Source organism: Cyrtonyx montezumae, unplaced genomic scaffold (assembly GCF_038088225.1).
Source record: "Cyrtonyx montezumae isolate F1298 unplaced genomic scaffold, pur_monq_1.0 scaffold_23, whole genome shotgun sequence".
Lineage (NCBI taxonomy): Eukaryota > Metazoa > Chordata > Aves > Galliformes > Odontophoridae > Cyrtonyx > Cyrtonyx montezumae.
In genome coordinates this window covers 8,175,150-8,196,786 of record NW_027071970.1, presented here as the reverse complement: position 1 = coordinate 8,196,786, position 21,637 = coordinate 8,175,150, and the positions used below count along the sequence as shown (strand labels likewise).

At 38.5% G+C, this 21,637-nt stretch overlaps 1 protein-coding gene across 3 annotated transcripts in view; it reads left to right on the top strand.

Moving 5' to 3' along the window:
• The window catches only part of ADGRD1 (adhesion G protein-coupled receptor D1), a 124,626-nt gene extending 103,263 nt beyond the window's left edge, over nt 1–21,363 (top strand). For all 3 annotated transcript variants that reach the window (XM_065739130.1, XM_065739129.1, XM_065739128.1), the window contains 4 exons: nt 15,403–15,529; nt 16,203–16,244; nt 18,012–18,104; nt 18,747–21,363. In XM_065739130.1, the coding sequence (XP_065595202.1) occupies nt 15,403–15,529; nt 16,203–16,244; nt 18,012–18,104; nt 18,747–18,842 (358 nt within the window). In that variant the 3' untranslated portion in view covers nt 18,843–21,363. The remainder of the gene's footprint in view (nt 1–15,402; nt 15,530–16,202; nt 16,245–18,011; nt 18,105–18,746) is intronic.
• The last annotated feature ends 274 nt before the right edge of the window (nt 21,364–21,637 follow it).

The window sequence follows — 21,637 nt, the reverse complement described above, 5'->3', positions numbered from 1 at the left end:
CCAGCCTGCAGGCTTACAGAGCTGGCCTATCATCCAGCTTTTCTCTTTCCAGGCTTTCTGGCCAAAGAAAGAGTTTTATCACATTGACAAGCTCTGGCTTCCATTTCTGCTGGCAGCCCAGGTGGGAGAGTACCTCAAAGCAGAAACCTCTACTCACTTGCACGCCCTAATCACTGGAGAAATGGGTGCTTCTGCTGTGCAATCCATCTCATTTGCCTGACACACCTGCCTTAAAAATTCTGCTTTCTCCCCAGTGAATCTGAGGGAAGCCCAGGTTGCCCAGCTCCAACACAAATACCTCCTGAGCACCATCAAGTCCAGTGTGATAAGTCACACTTTGAGCCCATCAGGCCACAACTGGGCAGAGATTAACTTGGGAAATTGTCTGAACAAAGATGAAGTTATGAAACATGATAATATCAATTAGATAAGATATTTATTGTAAGAGAAGTGTTAGTGCTGGAGCATATTTAGTTTCCCTGAAGATTAACTTACTTGGCAACGCAATTGGATATTATGAACAAGGACTTGTTCCTCTTGGCAACAGACAGCAATAAACTGATGTAATTATTTAGAGTAATTGTTCTTGATTTTCCATGTGGCAACAGATCCTCTTAAATGCTGACTCAATAATGACCACAGAATTTACATCAGGGTGAGCCATTGTTCAGCTCTGAAGGCAGCTTCCAAAAAACTTTATGTTTAAAAGCCAAAACAGACAAGTGTTAACAAAATTTCTTTTATATCATGAAATTAATTCATTCATAATCTGTCCAATTCATATTCTGTCCAGAATAAAGTGCTGTGCATTAAGAGCTGATTGACCTTTCCAGGTTATGATGTTGTATGTCACAATGAAGATATCACACTGCATTTTGCTGATCATTTTCCCCTAGCTTTGGAGATAAAGGCAGCTCTGGACATGTTTTTTAATTGTTTTATTTTGTTTTTTAAGAAAATAATAATACCGCCAACATAAAATATAAATTGATGAAGAAGCATAAAAGAGTAAAGTTTGTGATACATAATTAAAAAAATGCACCACAATAATTTAATGAAAATTAATACAATTAATTAAACAGGATGTGATCTGAGGTGCTAGTTAACACATAATGGACTCCCGTGACAGTCTGGCAGTAGATATTTGGTTATTGTATAATTTGTGTGTGTGTGTGAATGATCATTTATCATTGGAAACTAATTTTGCAAAAGCAATTTGGTGGTAAGAGGTGAGCAAGGAGTTACTAAGAGCTCCTATTTCTTACCTGAATTCACTTAAGAACATGTTGTTTGTGTTGTTCTCTGAAGCATACTGAAGACAAATTTGTATGAGCTTTTTCACTTAGATGTGATCAATTGTTTTTGAGCTTTTCACTAGATGATGAGCTGTTGACTCTCAGTAAAACAATTTTGTGTAGTAATTAATTTAGATTATGAGAATGTTTTGCAGCCAAGGAACAGATTTCCCACCAAAAGGCTGATTTGAATGTTTTACTGTAAGAATACCGAATCAAATGCTTTGAAAAAATTTAAATGCATATTCACATTTGTTTGCATTATCCATTCTTCTTGACTGTCCTTTCATTTAGGGAAATAATTAATTATATGTTTGCATTTAAGCATATAAGTAGTCCCTCTCAGAGCTAAATGCAATTAAATCAGATTAGTTTAATGGAATTGCTCACATGCTTGAGGAAGCAAATGATTACCTTTTTGAGTTATGGACCATTTGAATGCTTTTTTTAACTTATTCCTGCTGCCTGTAAAATCTGATTTCTCTTCTTAGTGCATTTACTCTGGCTAGGAATGAAATAGTTGTTTGGGGTTTTTTTTATTGCTGCTCAACCTCTTTAAAGCCTCACTGCTGTGTTTTCTTGGGAATTTACTTCTCTGTTACAGTGCGAAAAGATGTCTAATGTGACAGTGCTTTAAAAATGTGCACATTTGTAATCAAAAGTGATAAACTCCAAGAGGAGAACTCTTTCCTGATTATGTCTGTCACAGGTAGGATGTTTGATTATCGGGGTTAGCTGTCTCCTGGACTGCAAGGGTTATGGTGCAGTTTTCATAGACCTTAGATCAGCAGTAAGTTTAACAGATTGTAACTGGAAGAATGCAAACGTCTCTGTTGCAGTAAAATAAATATATCATCCTTAACCACATCTGTGTGCTTCCACAGCTACTTCACTTTTCCATTTATTGACCAGAAGGGAACGAATTCCATTAACTTTTACTCCAAAAAATTGCCAAGTCAACTCTTACCATATACATTTTCACTACTTGGTCTGAAATGTCCAAAAGAGTAGAAAATGTAAGTGTAATTTCTATAAAGTGTACATTTCAGAAGTCAGTGAACCTGATGTTATAGCTACAATAATCAATCACAGAGAAAGCAATAGCAATGTAATTAGAAATATTTCATAGTTTTTTACCCCATTTTGTATCAATTTACTCATTTCCTTCATCCCTCAAAACTTGATCTTCATTCAGTATAATATGAAACAATCTCTTAATTCTCTACTGAGGGAAGGAGTAACACTTGTTTAATTAATGACTGAATATTGGAAAGAATGGCAGTAGCAGGCCAGGACTTCAAGAGAAGTTCAGCAGAGTAAGCAGATCAAGATGTTGTGTTAGCTCATTCTGCATTTCAAAGGTAGTATAAGCCACCTTGGATGTACCTGAAAACTGAGTGCATAGGCTTACTGCAAGTCTATTCATTCCTTTGCTTATTTGGGTTGAAATAAGCTGTACAGAAAAATTTTCCCTCTGACAGATCCAAACACATGAGAGCTGTTCACCAGCAGCTCATGATGCTGCAGACATCTGTAAAGTTTAAACGTGTAATTGACCATTCCAAAGCACTTCGCAAAGCCATCTATTATATTTCGCAGCACACTGAGTGAGCTGTGGCAAATTGTTCACCCATTTAATCAACGATCCGTTCCATACCACAACTCCACATCAGTATTTTACACTGTGTATGGAAATACTGCCTGCCTTTCAGCCCAGACACCTTTGGTCTCAGGTAACAATCCTCTAAATCAGAGATGCTAACTTCAGTGCTTTTAATGCAAGGATTTATTCTGCAGTGAACTGTGTATTAGTTGCATTTTGCTCTTGCAACTCAGTGCCTGTTTCATGTCATTTGCAGTTCAAAGACTTTGCTTTCTACAGACTTTCCAGCTGTTCATTTTTGGAGAATGTGCTTGTCAATCTTGACACATAACTTAAAGCTCTCACGAGAGCTCTCCTATCAAAGGAGATACCATAACCTCTCTACATAACTAAATTCTACCCCTTTGCAATACCATTAGAGAATTTCTTTTTCTCCCCTCTCCCTTCAAGGATGAGAAACAAGTTACAATCTTGTCAAACTCTTCTAAAAGTCCACAGGGATTCAAGATCCATAGCAGTATAAAATCCTTTCTGTACCTTTCTGACATGCAGCAGCTGCAACCCTCAGAGACACGGGGTCCCTACTTTTCTCTGTCAAAAGATAAATGAGCTTTTCCAGTTTGCTGAGGGAGAGCCATCAGTTAGGAAGAGCAGTTCTGCAAGTTGAATCTGCCCTCAGCTGTTTTTTCTTAACAATTTCTAACTGTAAGAAATCACGTTCATTGTACCCAGCTTCAAACAGGATGAGTGATGCACCTTGTGGAAACTCTTGGAAGGAGAAGAGTGACTAGCCATAAACGAAATAATTAAAAGGAATGTATTAAGCAATGACAATTAGTGAGCTGAAGTGCTACTGCCAATGATAATGTCTTGAACAAAATTAAATTTTTGGCTCATTGAATATGACAAATATAAATGCAGCTTGGGTATCTTATTAGGCTCAGAATTTTAGACTGAAAATACATGGGTTTAAATGCTGGCAATATGAGTATTAATGAGGAAGTGCTAATCTGCTAGTAACAATAATGAAAGTAATGGCAGTGCTTTCTTTAGCACAGATGTTAAGAACTGAAGCACCAAAGAAAGGCTCCAGGCCATATGATAGCTCAAGCTCATCTTAGGCACACTTCAGGAGGGGTGATAAAAGCTTACAAGTATGTAAAGCATTGCTGTAGGAAGGAGGCTTTTCTTCAAGGGCACAGAAAAAGGGACAAATAGAAAGAATCTTAAACTGATGAAAAAATCAAGTATCTTCAAACTTCCAATAGTGGAAGAACAGTATCAAAGCAATGGAGCTGATCACCTGAAGAGTGGCTGAGTTTGTCTTTGAACAGCTTCCAGAAGTGGTTGCACAAATGTCTATCACAGCTAATCCTGATGCCAGGAGTGACAAATGATCCTGCCTTGTAACTGAACTGGACAAGATGACATTGTGAGTCTTTCACAGCTTAGTTTTTCTTGCTTGCCTTTTTCTGAGCCAAGATCATCCTTTATGGGAGTTGGCTTCCTTCTGTCTTTTCTCCTTAAATAGGATTTACCACTCAGGAGTGAGCAGGGCCTGTTGATTGTGGGCTCCAAAGGAACTCTGAACTCCATGTTTTAATTTCTTCTTTATTAGGAAGGGTAGTAAAGACACAACGTTAACAGTGATAAACACTCAGATGAACTACTGACTGCTTAGCTAAAATCCACACAGCTCGTGTCCCTAATGTCTGAGCCCTGGAGACAGCAATAGATTTTTCTCTGTAAGATTGGGATTTCCTGAGTGCCCAACACTAACTGCTTTGTGTGAATGTAACACTGATCTCTATAAGCCTGCTCCAGGAGCCTACTTGAAAAACTGATCAGTTTTGAGTGAAAGGTTTGTTGGTTTTTGGTTTTTTTTTTCTTCCCCAGGGTGTTGCCATTTACAAACAGCACGGTTTGTGGGGTGCTGCATTGTATGCCTGGTCCTTCTGGGGATTTGCTGTGTGACCTTAGTGACAAATCACTTACTGTCTGCTGCCTCTCAGTCTCTCTCTTTCCTTCATTCTCCTCTTTCTGTCTTTTTTCCAGTGTTCTGCTTTGTAAGTCACGTCTCTGAAGAGACATCGTGAACCTAAGATGACTTCAGTGGTGTTTAACTCTTATTTGTACCACTACAGACTTCAGCACCAGTGCTTATTAGATTTCAAAAAGCAGAAAATGTCAACTTCTGAAAATCTGCAGTGAAAAAGTGCTTTGGAGTGTACATTTTTTTGTTTTAAAAATGCCCTGATTTCTTTTAGATTTCAGTCTTTTAATATCTGATTTTAAGCCATAAAAATCCCAGTAGGAGGAGGATGGTATATTAGTCATAGCTTTATGCCTGGTACCAGAGTAACAATTAAATGCTGGTCATTCATCATGAAATGGTACAACTCACTGTGAACAGCAATAACTGCAAGAGCTTGCTTGAGCTGCTGCTGCTTTTATGTCCTTGGCCTAATTTATAATCCTAGAATTCTTTGTCAGCTTTATGCAGAATAATAAGACAAATATTATAGTTATACCGTTGCATAAACGCTTATTTAAACATGCACCTTTTGCAGAGCTCTAAGCAACCATGTAAATCACCACCCAGTGTGACACAGCTCTTAGCTAAGTGTGATTTACATATTTTCCCGACAATGCTTTCACAAAATAAAGAGAATAAATGAAAAACCTGGGAACTGCAATAAAGAAGATGTCCTGTTTTACAGTCAGAAGTCCTTTCAAACTTTTAGACACTGTCTTCATGTGCATGATAAAGTGCCATTAGCAACAGACACGTTACAGGCATTTTGGAAGGAAGGTTAGCAGGAGAGTACACAGATTTGTCTGCATTTTCCATTTTCAGGTAGGCCCTTAGAGAAGGTGGGAATTAAACCTGTCAGTAAAACGTTTTTATTATTTCAACAAGCTGGAAAATATTTTGGAGGAATTTATATGACCTCTTGCAGGGCTTTTTGTAAGTAATACAGTGTCAGCTATGACATCAACTTTGATAAACACAATAAAAACCATATGTTGCCTCGTTTCTTTAAAACCAGCTTAAGAGATTGAGTTCCTCACATTACAGCACTGCACAGCTAAACACTTTCTGTGTTATCCTCCAAAGCAACAGTCACTAGCAAGCAGTTTTACAAACCAGGCAGCAAGGCAGTGTGATTGTAGTTGTAATCTGGCAATTCTTTCCCCCCCCCCACATACATTTGAGACAGGCAATCAAGCAAGTATATGGCTATTTATTTGGCAGTACTGCAGTTAAAGCTTGTATGAACCATTACAGAAAATTACTTTTCTTTCTCAGCTTATACGCCTGACCTTGATAGCTTTGCTGTTCACTGGTACTGTTACCATGGAAATAGAAGAATGATCTTTCTGTTGATATCAGTGCATAATTAAGGGTCACCGAGACTGCTCAGGTCAAGAGATCATTTTCAGGGTTCAGATCTGCAGGGGGATGAATGTTGTTATTCTTCAGATGTTTTGTGTATCGGTTGATGTGACTGTTTTTCTGCCATCCTAAATTAAGCCCCACAGACTTCAAACTAAGAACCAGAAATATTTACTCAATCCACAGATTTCCAATAAACTCTGTGTCCATGAAGCTGCATTTGCTGGGCATTCCCAGGTACACAGAAGTACCAGGCCGTGGGGCTTGTTGCCACTTGTCAGCTGAAAGGTGGTAACAGGCCGTGTAATTGCTTCTGATCATTTAGAATACCATGTAGAACACTATCTGTTAAAAGCCTCCAGTGACAGAAATTGGGGTCTTTTCAGGGTGTTGCTGGTTCAGGAATTTTTTCCTATTTGATTCTCCTGAAAAACGACATTTCTAAAGGGGCAGTTTAAGAAAGGACCAACTGTCTTTCTCTACTGGATGTGGGCAGCAGTTTCTTTCTCTGATGAAGCAAACTAGTATTTTGAAAGCCTCGAATCCTGATTAGGAAGTTTTCAGCAGACTGTGGTTGCTAACTCAATGATCTTTCTTGTTGCTTGCATCTAGAACACCATATTTTTCTTGAAGAATGATATCCAAATCCAAATACGATGCTCCAGCTCAGCAATAACCAGTACCCTGTGTAGGGTACTTTGTAGAGTTCTGTATATTTTTATTGTATGATGTTCCTGGTTTGATATTGTGGGACACAAAGAAAAGAGAATTGCAATGGGATTATATCATTGTCTGCAGTTTTACAAATCTTTTTCTTAAAAAGTTTGATAAACTCCATATTTTCATTAACAATATCATCACTTAAATCAAGCTGGTTCCATGCTAACTTCTAATCCTTCAGACAGTTCTTGAACTGTTTAGGATAAAAGTGCTCCATCTGCATTATCCCCATGGCTTGGCAAGCCAAAATAGACACTATGCTGCCCTACTGTTCCCATTTCTTGTTCCTTTATTTTGCACAGAAGTTTTCAAAAGGTCTGTCTGCCTATATTTTCTATCTCCCTGAGCAGATCTACATTTTTGATACTCTTTCTTTTTCTCTGCATGTCCCATCAGAACAAGCTGTGCCCTTTCACATCAGTATTCAAGTCATACGAATTCTACCATCAAATCTCTATTATATGAGGAAAAGCGAACACCATGAGGTTATTTTCATAACTTCTGTAGTTTGACAATCCCTCTTTATTAGCGCTTGATCTGTCATTTTATTTTATCATTGGGAAAACAAATATTTGTGCCACATGACATAAAGAACATAAAAAAGATTCAGATGGCTGTAAATAGCACAGTAAGATTAATTTCAGTATATTGTTTCAAGATGACTTGTGGAGATTTAGCCAATTAAAAATATTGAGCACAGGGCTAATGTAATCCCTCATGCTGAGATGACCCCAAGGGATAGGCTCCAGAGACTGCTGTCCTGTGATGGAAGAAGTCCCACACTGGGAGCTTTGAAAGTGGTTAAGACGATGGAGGCTGTAGTGGAAGAAATAATTAGGTACAAATGTTGGAGAAAAGAAGTGGATGACATAGCCTAGTCCATCTGGCACCCACAGGCAGGACCTAGCCCTCTGGGACATTTCCATTGCCTTGTCCTTGGAAGAGACAGGTAATGAGTTTTCTGGGAATAAGCTGTTGTAACAAATTCCTTCTCCTGGGCTGAGTCCAAAGTGGAGCTAGGCACTAGGTCCACATTAGAAGGGGAGACTTCGAAGGAACATCTGGTTTCACATATGCAGAGCCTCGGCAGCAGCCAAGGTTAAGATTATCCTATTAATATGTTGCTCCTATAACTAACTTTATGGTCATATTTTGTCAATGAATTATTTGATATCTTTTGCTCATCTGTTCTACCAACAGAAATAATTTCATGACCTTTTTCAGCCCAGGACTAGCTTGTTGCTAGCTGTAGGTGGATATAAACAAATCCTCCTGCATAATTTTTCTTTTCCAGCTGTGAGAAAAAATGCTGCTCTTTTTTTGAGTGCTTGCTCTGTACAGTGCAAACTCTAAAAGAGATCTATTCCACTTCTGGAGACAAACTCACTTTTAATGATGGCATGATCCAACACATTAAAACATTGCAGTTTCTTTTCTTTTTAAAACAACAAATTAATCCATCCAGACTCTTCTGGCAATGTGCTTTTCTGCTGCTATTAAAGAGCTCCTGAAATGAAATCATGTAAGATATTTGTGGGTATTTTTTGGGGGGGTTCCTTCTGCTTCCTTTGAAATAATTCCAGAATCAGCTTTTAAGGAAGAGCCAAACACTGTTAAGAGCCATGGAAATGAACAGTTTGTGTTGGAGACATTAACAGATCTATACTGTGGTAAGATCTATACTGTGCTTGCTTTTCCTTTTTCTGTTAAATTGCTTTCATCTTCTGCATAGCTCTCTGGAATTTATTTTGTCTTCTGGCCATGGTCATCAATACAATATACTGGGAAATCTTTTTGCTGTCACAAAGCATTGGAGTATCCCAAGAAGCTTCTTTGAGCAGACATTTTTTTCATTTTAACATATGGCTGCAATAAATAACCCCTTACTCAGTCATTCAGATTTTGGCCAGTATGACTGTATATACCAGGATTATATAGTTACTACTGTGTGATGGTACTCTGCACATGGACTAACCAGATATTTTTATGCTGCTTGCTGTATCAGAGATTATTATGGGACAAAAGGGAAAATATCTCCTCAACTACAATGGGACTTTTCCTAAGGTTCAAAGGATGCTTCATTATAAAGAGAGCATGAAGGGCAGCACACGTGGACACAAATACAGAGTTTGGATTAAAGCATCAAGAGTGTTAACTAGCTAAAGTTAGTCCCAACACCAATTCAGTAGGAGCAGAGGAGATTTTGGCTGTCTCTTGGGAATGAATACATGAACTGATGGGTATCCTGCAGTGCAAAGCCTCACAATGCAGGTAGTATCTTTATCTCCTCTTCCAAAACAAATTATAAATTCTCCTCAGCTGGATGTGAAACACTCTTCTGTCTTGAGAATAACTTGTTATAATTTTCTCTGATGAGTCAATGGCAAAATTCAGTGGAAAATTAGCTTGAACATTGGATTTGGGGATCAAGAAACAGGGAATGCTGTCTCAGCAGCAGTGCAATGAGGGAGTTGCTGTCAAAAATGTTGAAGAGGTATATTCCAAATAAATTGGAAAAATCCGTCTGTAAACACAGTTCTCTTGGGGAAATCTTCACCCCTAAAATTCCAGCTTACAAGGATATTACTTTTTAATTCCCTATATTATTTTAATGGCTTCAGTTGAAGAGAAGGTGGACATGTTTAAATTAACTGCTTGTTACTTTCTTTGGCAAGTATTATTTTTCTTTCGTAATTGTAGGATCAGGACGTGATCCTAGGATTTGATCTGTGAGAGGCCTTTGCAAGGCATGGATTTCTAAATCCCTGGTTTAGCACTGAAGCCAAAAATCAATGCTGCCAGCCCCTGGGACTGCCTTCTCTGCACTTAAGTTCCTAAGGCACCACTGTTTTTGGTCATGCCTCTAGTTTTGTCAGGTTTCATGAGACTTTGAAGGGAGACTTGAAATTCAGTTTCTGCTCCACCGAATATGTAATATAAAATAGGAAATATTAATAAAGCAAGGATTAGGTAAAACTTCTCTCTTGGGTGGATGCCTCACAACTAATCTCTCTGACCCAGCGAATGTTCAATTATTCAGTATTAGCAGAGCAGGTTCAATAGGAAAGAATGAGCAGCAAGCAGGGAATCAAAATGGGAACTGCAGTGTCACAGTCAGAAGTGTGATCTGAGCCCAGATCCACTACATTCTGAGCCAATGATGCATCTACTGGCCTAGCAGCGAATGGGGCATGTCCCATGAAACACAAGAGCTTAATTCTCTTGATCTGTTTGAAGGAGAGGAATCAGGTACCAAAGTACAAGGATAACTCCTCCTAACAAACTAGTACCCCCAGTGAGAAGAGCAAAATGAATGTCTGAAAAGACCGCAGAACAGAGCGTAGGAGACAACCAGGGCTCCCTCCACAAAAACTGCTGCTGAGTGAGCAGTGAGAACAAGACTGCCCTAAATCTTGAGGGTAATTCAGGTTTATGGGCAGGTCACTCAAAAGGAGCAACTTCTCTTATTTTATCAGATGTATAGGGTGCTGTTTACTTTTTGGGAAGACCTACAGGAAGCCCTGCTGCTTTGGCAGCAACTGTTCCCTTGTGAGCGTCAGTGGTGAGACGTCTGCATGCTGTATATGGAGCATGACAGAAAAGGAGGAACTCTCTCCCCTTCTCACTCTTAGGATAGTTTTTGTTACAGCTTTTTTCATACCTACAGTGCTTTCACTAGCAGTATCTTCTCTGCGTAGCTGTAGCAATGGGAAAGTGAGGCTGAATTCAACTTTTCTCAGCACTAGTCTGAAATGTTAGTTTTAAGCTCGTAGACTCGTTTATTTTTTATATAAAGTATAAAGGATACTGCTGACAGTGGATAGTGAAGAGTTTAAGAACAAAAGAGAAATTTCACTTTAAAGGCCTATTTGTCAGGGTAACAATTTTGATAAATTGCTGTGAAGGTTTTTTTGCTTTTACAGACAGTGTTTCCTCTGCTATTATATAATGTTGTTTATGGCTCTGAATTTAATTCTTCAGCAGGCATCGTCATTGAAAAGTGGATATCAGACTCCTAAAAGGATTAGTTCTTCATATACAGCCAATAAAATTGATTTGTGAATTAGGGGTCTCCTTCATAGAAGTAATAAAATTTTCCTTCTGCAAGCAGTGAAATTTCTTTCTTGTAGCTGTCAGCGTAGTCGTTCTGCACTGGTATAAGATATCGACAGTGTGCTCAGGGCAATAGCAGAAAAGGGCAGAGATTAAATAAGGGGAAGGGAGCAATCTCAATTGAGCAGAGCTGTTCCAAACCAATTGCAAATACAATAAAACTATGAGGTCTACTTCTGCTCTTGGAAAAATGTTCACAGGAACTTTACTAACGGTGCAATGACTTTATGTGATGTTGCTGAATAAAACATGTCTCAGAGGCGCTGAAACCTGTACTTCTTGCACACCAACGCTTTGATACAGCTGCAATAATTATCCAGCTCAGACTTCCTTTTCATCTAATAATTGATTAGTGCACAGGTCAGGACTGCAGATGGGATGGCAGTTGGGTACTGTGCTGTACCAATTTGGTGATGCTTTTCTTTTACAATAAGCAGCCATGAAAATTGCAACGAAATCAAGGCACAACAGAATAGCTCTTGCTGAGTCCAGCTGCAGACACTGTCAGTACAGGGTCAGAGTGAGAAACCACACTAGCAGCAGCATGAATTGATAGACAGGATAACTCAAGGGTTATTCTATATACACTGAATATAAAAACTTAATCAGACTTAAGTTTTTTACGTTTCACAGAAGTTTTCTAAATTACCAAGTAATAATTGGCACATACCTAAAAATATACAGGCTGAAGGAAATAATAAAAGGATAAAATAAATCTTTTGTGCTAATCTTGCTTTGTTCTTGATTGATTAATCCCAGTGCTGTTCATTCAGTGTGTGCAGATGCAGAGACACAAAAAGCTCTCAAAGCATCGTGCTACCAGACTGCAGAAGAGCAACAACATGGGAACTTTTAGCAGTAGGCATGAAAACAAGCTGCTGTGTTGTTTTAATTCCAAAAGCCAGGGCGTGAGAAGGGCACGCAGAAGAGATTTAGAGAAGAGGCCATTCTGTTTTCCAACACATTTAAAGCACGAGGATGAAGAAAGATTTTAGCAAGGTTTATGGAGCCCTGTCTGAACTAGACCCCAGTACCTGCAAAGTAACTCCTGCCTCTGCCCCAGTGTCTTGGTTCTTCATGTCACAGATGGCATAAAACTCAAATGACGAAGGATGGGAGTGAAATCTCTTTTAAATGCTGCATGGTGTAAGCCATGCATTATTCCTTCTCCAAACACAACATGTATTAGATTGTACTCTATATATTAGTGTACTAGAACTAATCTACTAAAATATTCATGTAGCAGAGAAAAATGAGAATTAAAAAAATGAATTATATGCAGTGTGGTGGAATTAACATTCCCAGTGGAACATCAGCTTTTGTATTTCTTAGGGTTTTTTTTAGTGATTTTTAACTTTACAGCCTTAATGATATTCTGACACAGCATTTTACATTTATTAGTTTTTTTTGAAGTTCAAAGACAAAATGAAATGTGGATGGGGAGGGGAGGGGTAAGTGGAAGAACAGAGCTGACTCCTTTGCTTGGTGAGTAAAGCTCACAAACACCTTGAACTAATAATGTATACACAGAAATTCAGATCAGGTAAACAATTAAGGAAAGAAAAAAAGGCTTAGTGAAATCTTGACGCACAGCCAGAAACAACTGTTAGATGACCTTAAATGAATTTTACCCTCTGCTGTGTTTCTAAATGGATAGCCATGAAACATGCATACACGTGCAAGAAAAATCCCTTATATCTCTATTTTGTTTTCATTTTTAACTACGTATTCCTGCTGAACTCTGTGCTTAAAAGTGAGTGGGGTTTAATCAGTATTTGTTGTGCTGGTATTTTCTTTAATCTCCAAGGCATTTGTGATGTTAAAAGTTCCTAAAAATCCAAACAGTAGGATTGGATTTAAGAACACAGAAAATGAGAACCTACCTCTATTGTCCCCCAGGTCACAACAAATGAAGCTGTTAATGCTGAAAATAAAAAAGAAATAATGAAAACCTATTCCTGGTTACAAACCAGCTAGGAAAAATTATATTCTAAATTGCAAGTTTTATGAAAATGGAGAGTGTGAGAATGAAAGAGGAAAAAAAGGTGATTTGTAATGAAGAGCATTTTACAAATGTAGCTGTGCTGGGCATACTAATCATGCTGTACTGGGATACAGGGGACTTCTAAACCATCAGAGTCCGAATGCAGCTATCCCATCCACTATGAGCTCATGTATTCTCCCCCCTCTGTCTGCTCTGAGTCCTATGAAGATGCATTTTCCTGAAGGCACGAGGGCTGTGTAGGATTACACAGATCTTTCTGCACCACACTTATTGCAAGGGATGGTCTGCTGGCAGCTCCGTGGTGGAGCACATGCCTTCTGATGCAGCTGAGGTGATGAATTTAAATCTTGACAGAGATAAAAAAACGCGTCCTTGATTCATGAAAACAAGCTTCCATTGCTTAGTTGCTTTAAAATGATATCTTTTAAAATGCATATTTTAATGAAATAAGAGAACTCAGGCTTTATTGTATTCTTTCATTTTTCTGACTGAACAAACTGCAGAATTAGATTAAATTGTGCAGTAACAGCCATGGCCAGGTACATCAAGATACTTATCAATAGAGGGGAAAAATAGATTTCTGATTCTACCCTGTCCCAGATTTCCATGTAAAACTACAGCCTATGCAGTATTTCAATGTAGACTTTTAATAAAGGATATAAGGAATAGTGTGCTCAGGTCACTGAAATGAACACAATGTCTTGGATCTTAGTATTTAATTAAAAGATTTCTTCATTGAATTGTGTTGTAAAACAATCTCATTTCACTTATGCTTGGATGGGCTTTTAGATTCTCCCTTTCTGTGCTCCTTTACTGCTCTCTTGCCTTCTTTGTCTATAATATGCTTATATGCACTGTGGTAAATAGAGATCAGATCTATCTGCCTTCCAAGCAGGGACAGTTTCCTTCCTCATGCTTTCTATTTTGTGCCACCAACACTGTACTCAGTTGCTGCAAAAGAAGAGTTAGTCCTTCGATAGCTGTCACTGAAAATGTGATGCCTGGGTGTGCAAAGGTTCTTCACATATCTATTCATCCTTGACAGGCAGAATAGCACCAGGCTGTCTATTTAGTAGTGTTTTGACAGCAAACATGTTTTGGCCTGTGAGATCTGTGAGGAGCTTTGAGAGCTTACAGAGTGGACAGACATCACAAATGCTTTTGGGTTGCTCAGTGCTGTGAACGGGGCGTATGGCATTTACTGGGAAAAAGTGAGAGACAACTTCATTCAACTCCATTATGAATTTACTGGATGTATTAGACTTCTGTACCATCCTTCGTTGTTTTCTTGTTTTTCTGTGAATACACTAGAAACATTCTGTAGGAACATTACTACAGTACTTTTGCAGTCAATACTACAGGGCGTATGCAGACAAATAAGACTTTAGTGCAATTCATTAGCTCCAGTCAGAAAAGATGCTGTTGCAGAAAGCTTTCCATGATCACATGGCTCTCTGGAATACTACAGTTTCTTCAGTTTCTTTTAATCTTCCACTAAAACAAACATCCTGTACATAGCTCATTAAGGCAAAACCAAAGATCCTTCTTATTTTCTCAATGTTATTCCATTTTCAGCTGTCGTATCACATTTTACTGAAATTCTGCCAAATACTCCAACCTAAGCAGAGTGAACATATACCAGGAGACACCTCCAAGAGACACAAATATTTCAATATTTGGCATACATTTCTCTGAATCAACTCTGACAAAGCATAGTGGAAGCAGAATAACACTGTGGTGTTACAAGATTTGCATTTGGCAGAGGTAGATAGTGTTTCATTCCATCTGTGGTGATTAAAAATCCCAAGTCACTTTCCAGAAGAGCAATACTAAGTTGTCCTGCTAGTAAGCAAATGTACTTTGGATATACTGCATAATGATTTTATTCTTTTCCATGTGATACTGCACTTATTCTCAGTTTTGGCCCTCCACATTTGTCCCTTACAATTATTGTTCCTCACTGAAGAGATGATTATACATCACTGTAAACAGCAGTTAGAGGAGAATGTCTCCATCTCTTCCCTGGCACCCTCAGACACCAACTATCTCAATCTCTATTTATCTCATGTGATATCAAGCTTCTGTATTCCCATTCTTATAGGTGGGCAATGAGTAATTAAGAGACTAACCCAATAAAAGAATTTTATGGCAAAGAAAGTTATAGACACACTGCCTTTCTACCAAGAAATAATTGATGAATTCCCTGGTGTGTAGCCTGAAATTTGTTTAACCATCTCAGCACGTTTCCCTTCACTGTTTTCTCTTTCAGACTAACAGCTAAAGCTGTTGCAGTTCTCTTACCAATCCTGGGAAGCTCATGGATCTTTGGGATTCTGGCCGTCAATGCCCACATGTTAATATTTCAGTATATGTTTGCTGTTTTCAATTCACTACAAGTAAGTATCTGGCTGGAAAGGTTGTGGCTACTGAACTGCTGCTGAGATGCAATAAAAGGATAATTGGTAATGTTTTCACATGCTTTCATTCACTGGATTTTTTCTATTCCTTCCTGTGTCTTTTAAGAGTGTGCTGACCACACAGTGCTGGTAATTGCTTACTCTCTGTATGAAGAGAACTTTCATCCCATCCCTTAGTGTTTCCAGTAGCAATAGTTAAATAAATTAGACATGATTACTCTTCTAGCACTAGGTATCATAGGGAGGATTCTTAAAGGTAAAGGCAAGATTCTTCTTGTAAACTTACTAGAACAAAGTTTCTGTGTCAGTTTGAGGCTTTGTTACTAAGAATAATCAAAAACAAACAGAAGTTGCTGGGAACAGTGCAGCAAAAGGAGAAAAAGGAATCTGTTCTGCATGCTGCAGAAAGCAGCAGGTGATTTCCTAAAACACCTGATTAGAAAAGGGTAAAGTTTCATCAAAAAGAAAGCAAACTCTATAGAGTATGCAAGCTGCAGAGTAAACTGACGTGGCATGTATTTCCAGTTTAATGCTGGGACAAAATTGATTCTACTTTTCAGTATGTATAGTTACACAGTGCTGTGAGAAATACATTATATTATATCATTCTTCACAGCCATTCATTACCCTTGACCCTTTTCTCTCTTTTCAGGGATTTTTCATGTTCCTGTTTCACTGTCTTCTGAATTCAGAGGTATGTTACAAAATGGCGTTAGCAAATTTACTATGACTGTCATTCATTTGCAGTATTTTGAGCCACGTTTGGCATTTATTTTACTTAAAAGAAAGAAGAGTTCTCAAAAAGTGATAAGTGAAGGCATCTTAAGACCAAAGAAATGACACTCCTGGGGTTTGGAGGGGCTGAGCAGGGCACGGGCTGTGCTCCGAGGGAGGATGTCAAAGCGGTGGCTGCAGGACTCACTCTGGCAGTCCCTGCTCAGGGGTCTTTGGCTGTGTTACACCTGCAGTTCCAGAGAGGAAAATAAGCTTTAATCTCAGGAAAACATACTTAAGGAGACTGCTCATGCAGTTCTTAATGGGAAACCAAACAGCGCAGAACATATTCCAGGTATTCTTCTTGGCTGGGAGCTGAGGTTTTCTCAATGGACGAAGAGGAATCTTTTCACACAAAGGCTGTCTCAAAGCAGCTGGGATAAAGCCAAGGCAGGGCTGATGCCGCAGAGACATGCCTGCTTGGCCCGCAGCTCACTGCATCCTCTCCTCCAATGGCACACAGCAGAAAATCCTCAGCCATATGCATTACTGACATTGAAAATTTCTTTTAAAAACATTTTCCACATGCCCACTGCCTAGGGAATACTTACACAGCTTTGATTCTTCCACAGCTATTCCATCTGGAGCTATGGAAAAGCATTGCCCTATAACTTGTTTAGTTCCTAGACATCAAAAGCACTACAGCTCTTTCAAGGAGATGTTTCAGTAATCAATTATAGCTTATTAATATTTACCAACATATTCAGTCTTAGAGCACTGAAATGATTTTTTATGCAGTCAGTTCATAGAGTCAAGACTGACTGTGAAATTCTTTATCTTTCTTGGAATCAACTGAAGTTAAGCAGGCAGGCTAAAGGTAAGGAGGTAAAATACTTCTTTATCCTACTTTGTCCCACACTTAGAAAGCCTTCCTCCTTCTGTCAAGCATCACTTCTTATATCAAATATAAATATTTGAATCGCAGTCCTTTTTCCAGAAAGCTAATGAGCAATGAAATTCAGTAACATTTCAGGATTTGAATGTTGAAAACAGTACACGTATAGGTAGTGTGAACTGGCACTTCTGGAGTGCGGGTCCTATTGCCTTTGCTATATGCCATGCACCTCTAAAACACTTTAACTAAACTGTGAGAATGCTCTTCTTTTTACCACGAAAGTAAAACTCAGACACTGTAAAGCAAAATCTGGAGATACTTCCAAGCAGCTGGGTAAAACAGGGAGCTGTGTTCCCAGTGCTCAAGGACAAGAAATGCATAAGCAGCACAGTGAAGGGCAGGCTGGCAGCTGGCTTATATCTTCAAGGTGTCTGGGTACCATCAGGGCTTCAAGATCAGCAGGGAGAGCCTGCCTGATGGGGCTCCTTTGTACAAGGACCGCAAATACAAAGAATGTATGCTTATATATTTTTCCTTTCAAACAAGATGAACAGTAATAGCTTGGACATGCAGGAGGCTGGGATAACCCAGATAGCATGAAAATACTGCCAGACGAATGAGACATAAGGAGGTTATAAAATGTTCTGGGTTTAATCTACAAGTACTTGAAAAATAAATTAATTCAAATATAAATAAAAATGTAGGAGCAGGCTGTTGTTTTTAGTACATAATGTAGTTTTCAGTAACATTAATGTGAGGGAAGGTTAATGGGGACGTAACTGTAGGTGAGAAAATAAACACTGCTTTTTTCAAAATAAATCTTCTATCTGATACCACCTCTTCCTTCCAAAGGTTAGAGCTGCTTTTAAGCACAAAACCAAGGTGTGGTCCCTCACCAGCAGCTCCACTCGGAACATCAATGTGAAACCCTTCAATTCTGACATTGTGAGTATTTGCCCTTTTTGTTCTTCCATTGTACTTGAAAGGGGTCCACGTCACATCCTGCTGAAAGAACAGGGCACAGAAAGGTGCATGGATACCCAACTTAATGCACAGTGAAGAGAGATGGAAGTAAATATTAGTTGCAGCTACAGTACATATTTTGAAAGCAAAGGACATAATTCTCCTTCCTGGTAAACTATCAAATAAAAGTAAACAGGCATTACCAACTCTGGAGTATGGTTCAGTGAGACTATTTCCATCACCTGTAATGAACTTCAGATTCATTCTGGCAATGTATCTGTCGTATGACTATGCCTTTTTGATAGGACACTTTTAAGTCTGAGAAACAAACTCTTAAATAAATCAATGCATGCGTATGCTTTTCCAGTTCTGCTTAAATTGCCCTGAGGCAAAATATATTTGTTTTTATAAAGAGCTAGACTTCTGAAGTGAAAGGCATTATTAAGCGATCACTGCCAATCACCTTAGATTCTGGCAGTAACTGTTAAGAATCCTTTATGGAATATGCTTTCAAGATTCTATGACGACGCTGTAATGTAAATGGATCCTTTCAAGCTTTTATTTCATCAGACAAGAGTGATTTAGCAAAATAAATAAATCTGCTTGCGATGTTATTTTTTCTAGATGAGTGGGAACAGGCCAGGCACAACCCCCACAAAGTTGAACACCTGGGATAAAAGCACCAATTCAGCCAACCGCATTGATTTATCAGCAGTCTGACAGCAGTGCCAGCTTCTCCGCGAAAATCAAGCCATACATTCAGGACCTCTGGCACAACGTCCACCAGTATTTTCTCACTGTTAATATCAGTAGAAAACTGCTTTTTTAATCACGATTAGATTGGAAATTGCTGTATTGTTTTCTTGACTAAATAGCCCTATTCTGTTTGTCTTCGAAACTGTAGCACATTCTACCACTGGCCTATTAGCATGATTGGTAAAAGTAAATAGCACAAATATACACTGGATGGTTTTGTCAGCATTGATGAAAACACTAGGTATGCAAAAAGGTTTTACTGCCATCGGAATCACTCCAGCTCCCAGAACAGAGGGAAGTCAGCATACCTCGGAAAAGGCGGATTTTGTGCTCTAAAATGAAATGCTTCTCATCATGACATCATAATGGGACTATTCTGGTCTTGTTGTGCACATTTTGTTTACACTTGTTACCTAACAGAATCCAGTTATTGAAGTGAAGCTTACTCAAAATACATAGTGTGATGATTAATTTAAATACTACAAAGAAACCAAGACTTGAGGGAGAAGCAAATCCAGGCTGCTCAGCTCCCAGACATGGGTGTGGAATTAGCAAAGCTGAGCAGCACATATGTCTCTATATGCATAAACAGCACATGTAACATATAATACTTCTGTACATGAACCTATTAGTATTTTAGATCTTGCTGTTTACAACATATCTATAGAAGGCAGAAATGGCTAAGGTTGTCCTATAGAAGTCCACACCATCTATCACTGTTTTATGTCTGCTGACATACTGCAATACAAAGTATTTGTATTGCTTTGTCAGAAGCTTTGGATGCAATCAACAACTGTCCATCAATTGTGTTTTGCAAATACATTAATTGTAGCTTTTGGAAATCAATTCCTGGCGCTGTGACTTATGCTTCTCCTTTTACTTGTCAGACTGGGACACTGAACTGCAACCACAAAAACATTACACAATGCTATACTGTGAAGACCACCAGACTACAAATAAGTCTGTACAATGTTACCTACAGGCAACTTTTGCATAGATCTCCACTGAGTGTTCTGTGGTTTGAAACTCTGCTCAACACCTAATAACTTCTGCTTTAGTACTGCTATGAAGTATCTTTAGGGGAAAAAATAATGCATTCTTCTTTAGACAAGTGTTTCGTATGTTCAGCAAAGGGACGTTTGGAGTACAAGGGGTGCAGTGTGGGCTGTGGTGGTCAGAAATACACCTCCGAGGTGGTCACAAATACAATACTGGTATCGGATTCACTCAGCAGCCACAGTCCTCAAAAGTAGTTTTCAGTGATTATGAAGCTCCAGCAGAGTGGCTGTGCCACATCTCCTTGTCCTAAGTGTCTCTGTAGGACACCTGGCTACCAAACCACTACAAAAGGAAAACATCTGGTCCCAGTGAATGTACCAGGGTATCTGTCCCTGATTTCAAAGAGAAAAGGTATTTGTGCTGTGATTTGCAGGGTAGAAATTGTTTATTGCACAGTAAAGCTGTGAAAAAAAATAATAAATCATTTGAACTTTAGGAACGGGAAACATTTATCAATTAGGATGGAACTTACTGAAAAGTGTCATCCAAAAGCAATGGAGCTGAAATTTTTGAAAGCATTGATATGTTTCATTTGTTATTGATCCAAAACAAGTTTTCTCTGTGTTTCCTGCCTGAATGAAGTGAAAATGAACTATTTTGGTTTGGTTCAAGCTTTTCCATCCCCTGTGCCTCCTCTCCATCCTTACCAAGACCTGGTATGGTCACCAAACTGAAACCCCACAATCCACCCATGTCTGTCCGTGGCTACAAATTAAAACAGACTACAGGAATTATCTTGTTTTCTCCAGACATACGCTGAATTTCTGCAGCTAGAACAGAGCAGAATGTGACACACTGCATATACACACATCTATGCATAAAATTATAGGTTCTAATCTTGCGTTGCCAGTTGGTAAATAAACTCAAATTGTTGACAGCTAGAGGGGGTCAGTAAAAGCTAAATATCGAAATGGCTACGTCCTGCTTTCAGCATTTGTGTATAGCTTTTTCTTATTTTTTTTTCTAAGTCAAACTGTTTTTCAGCTGTACAAATATATTGACTCTTCTTGGTCTGAGAATGTTATGGGGTTTTTTGTTCGTTTGTTTGGTTTGCCCCCAAAAGATACAATAGAAGGAGTTCTCAGAATGTATGGAGAAACTGTAACTGTACTGTGACAGCAGAGTTCAGAGTGTCTATTTTGTGTGCAGACAACATATTTAAGCATATTTTTTGATACTGGAGAATGTGTTTGTGTTGGTTTTTTTGTCTGTTTGTTTTAACACTGTGATCATGGATATCGATTTAAACTCTCCTTCATAACTTCTATTCATTGCAATGTAACATAAAAAAGACATATCAAAGCTTCTTTTTTAAATCTTATTTTTGAAGACTTATTCTCTCTGCACAGATTTCAGCGAATGGGCTGTGTACTGGCCACCCATATCTCTGCCCAAGACTCAACTGAAAACAACACACAACATACAAATGACAGTGATACAAAGAGGTAAATCTGGGTTTCATCCAGGTTTATACCATACTTTAAAATTGTTTACCAAAAAGAAGAACACGCAAATGTTTTTGGTTTTCACTTCAGATTGTGACATAGATGTATTATATATCGAGTGAGCATTATTATCCTGTATCTACTGAAATCTGCTGAGGATAACCTGTGTCCCATGATTTAACTTTTGAACATGACGTGTAATGAAGCAGTATACATCTTGTTATGTCACATGAGATTAGAACACGGTATTTATAT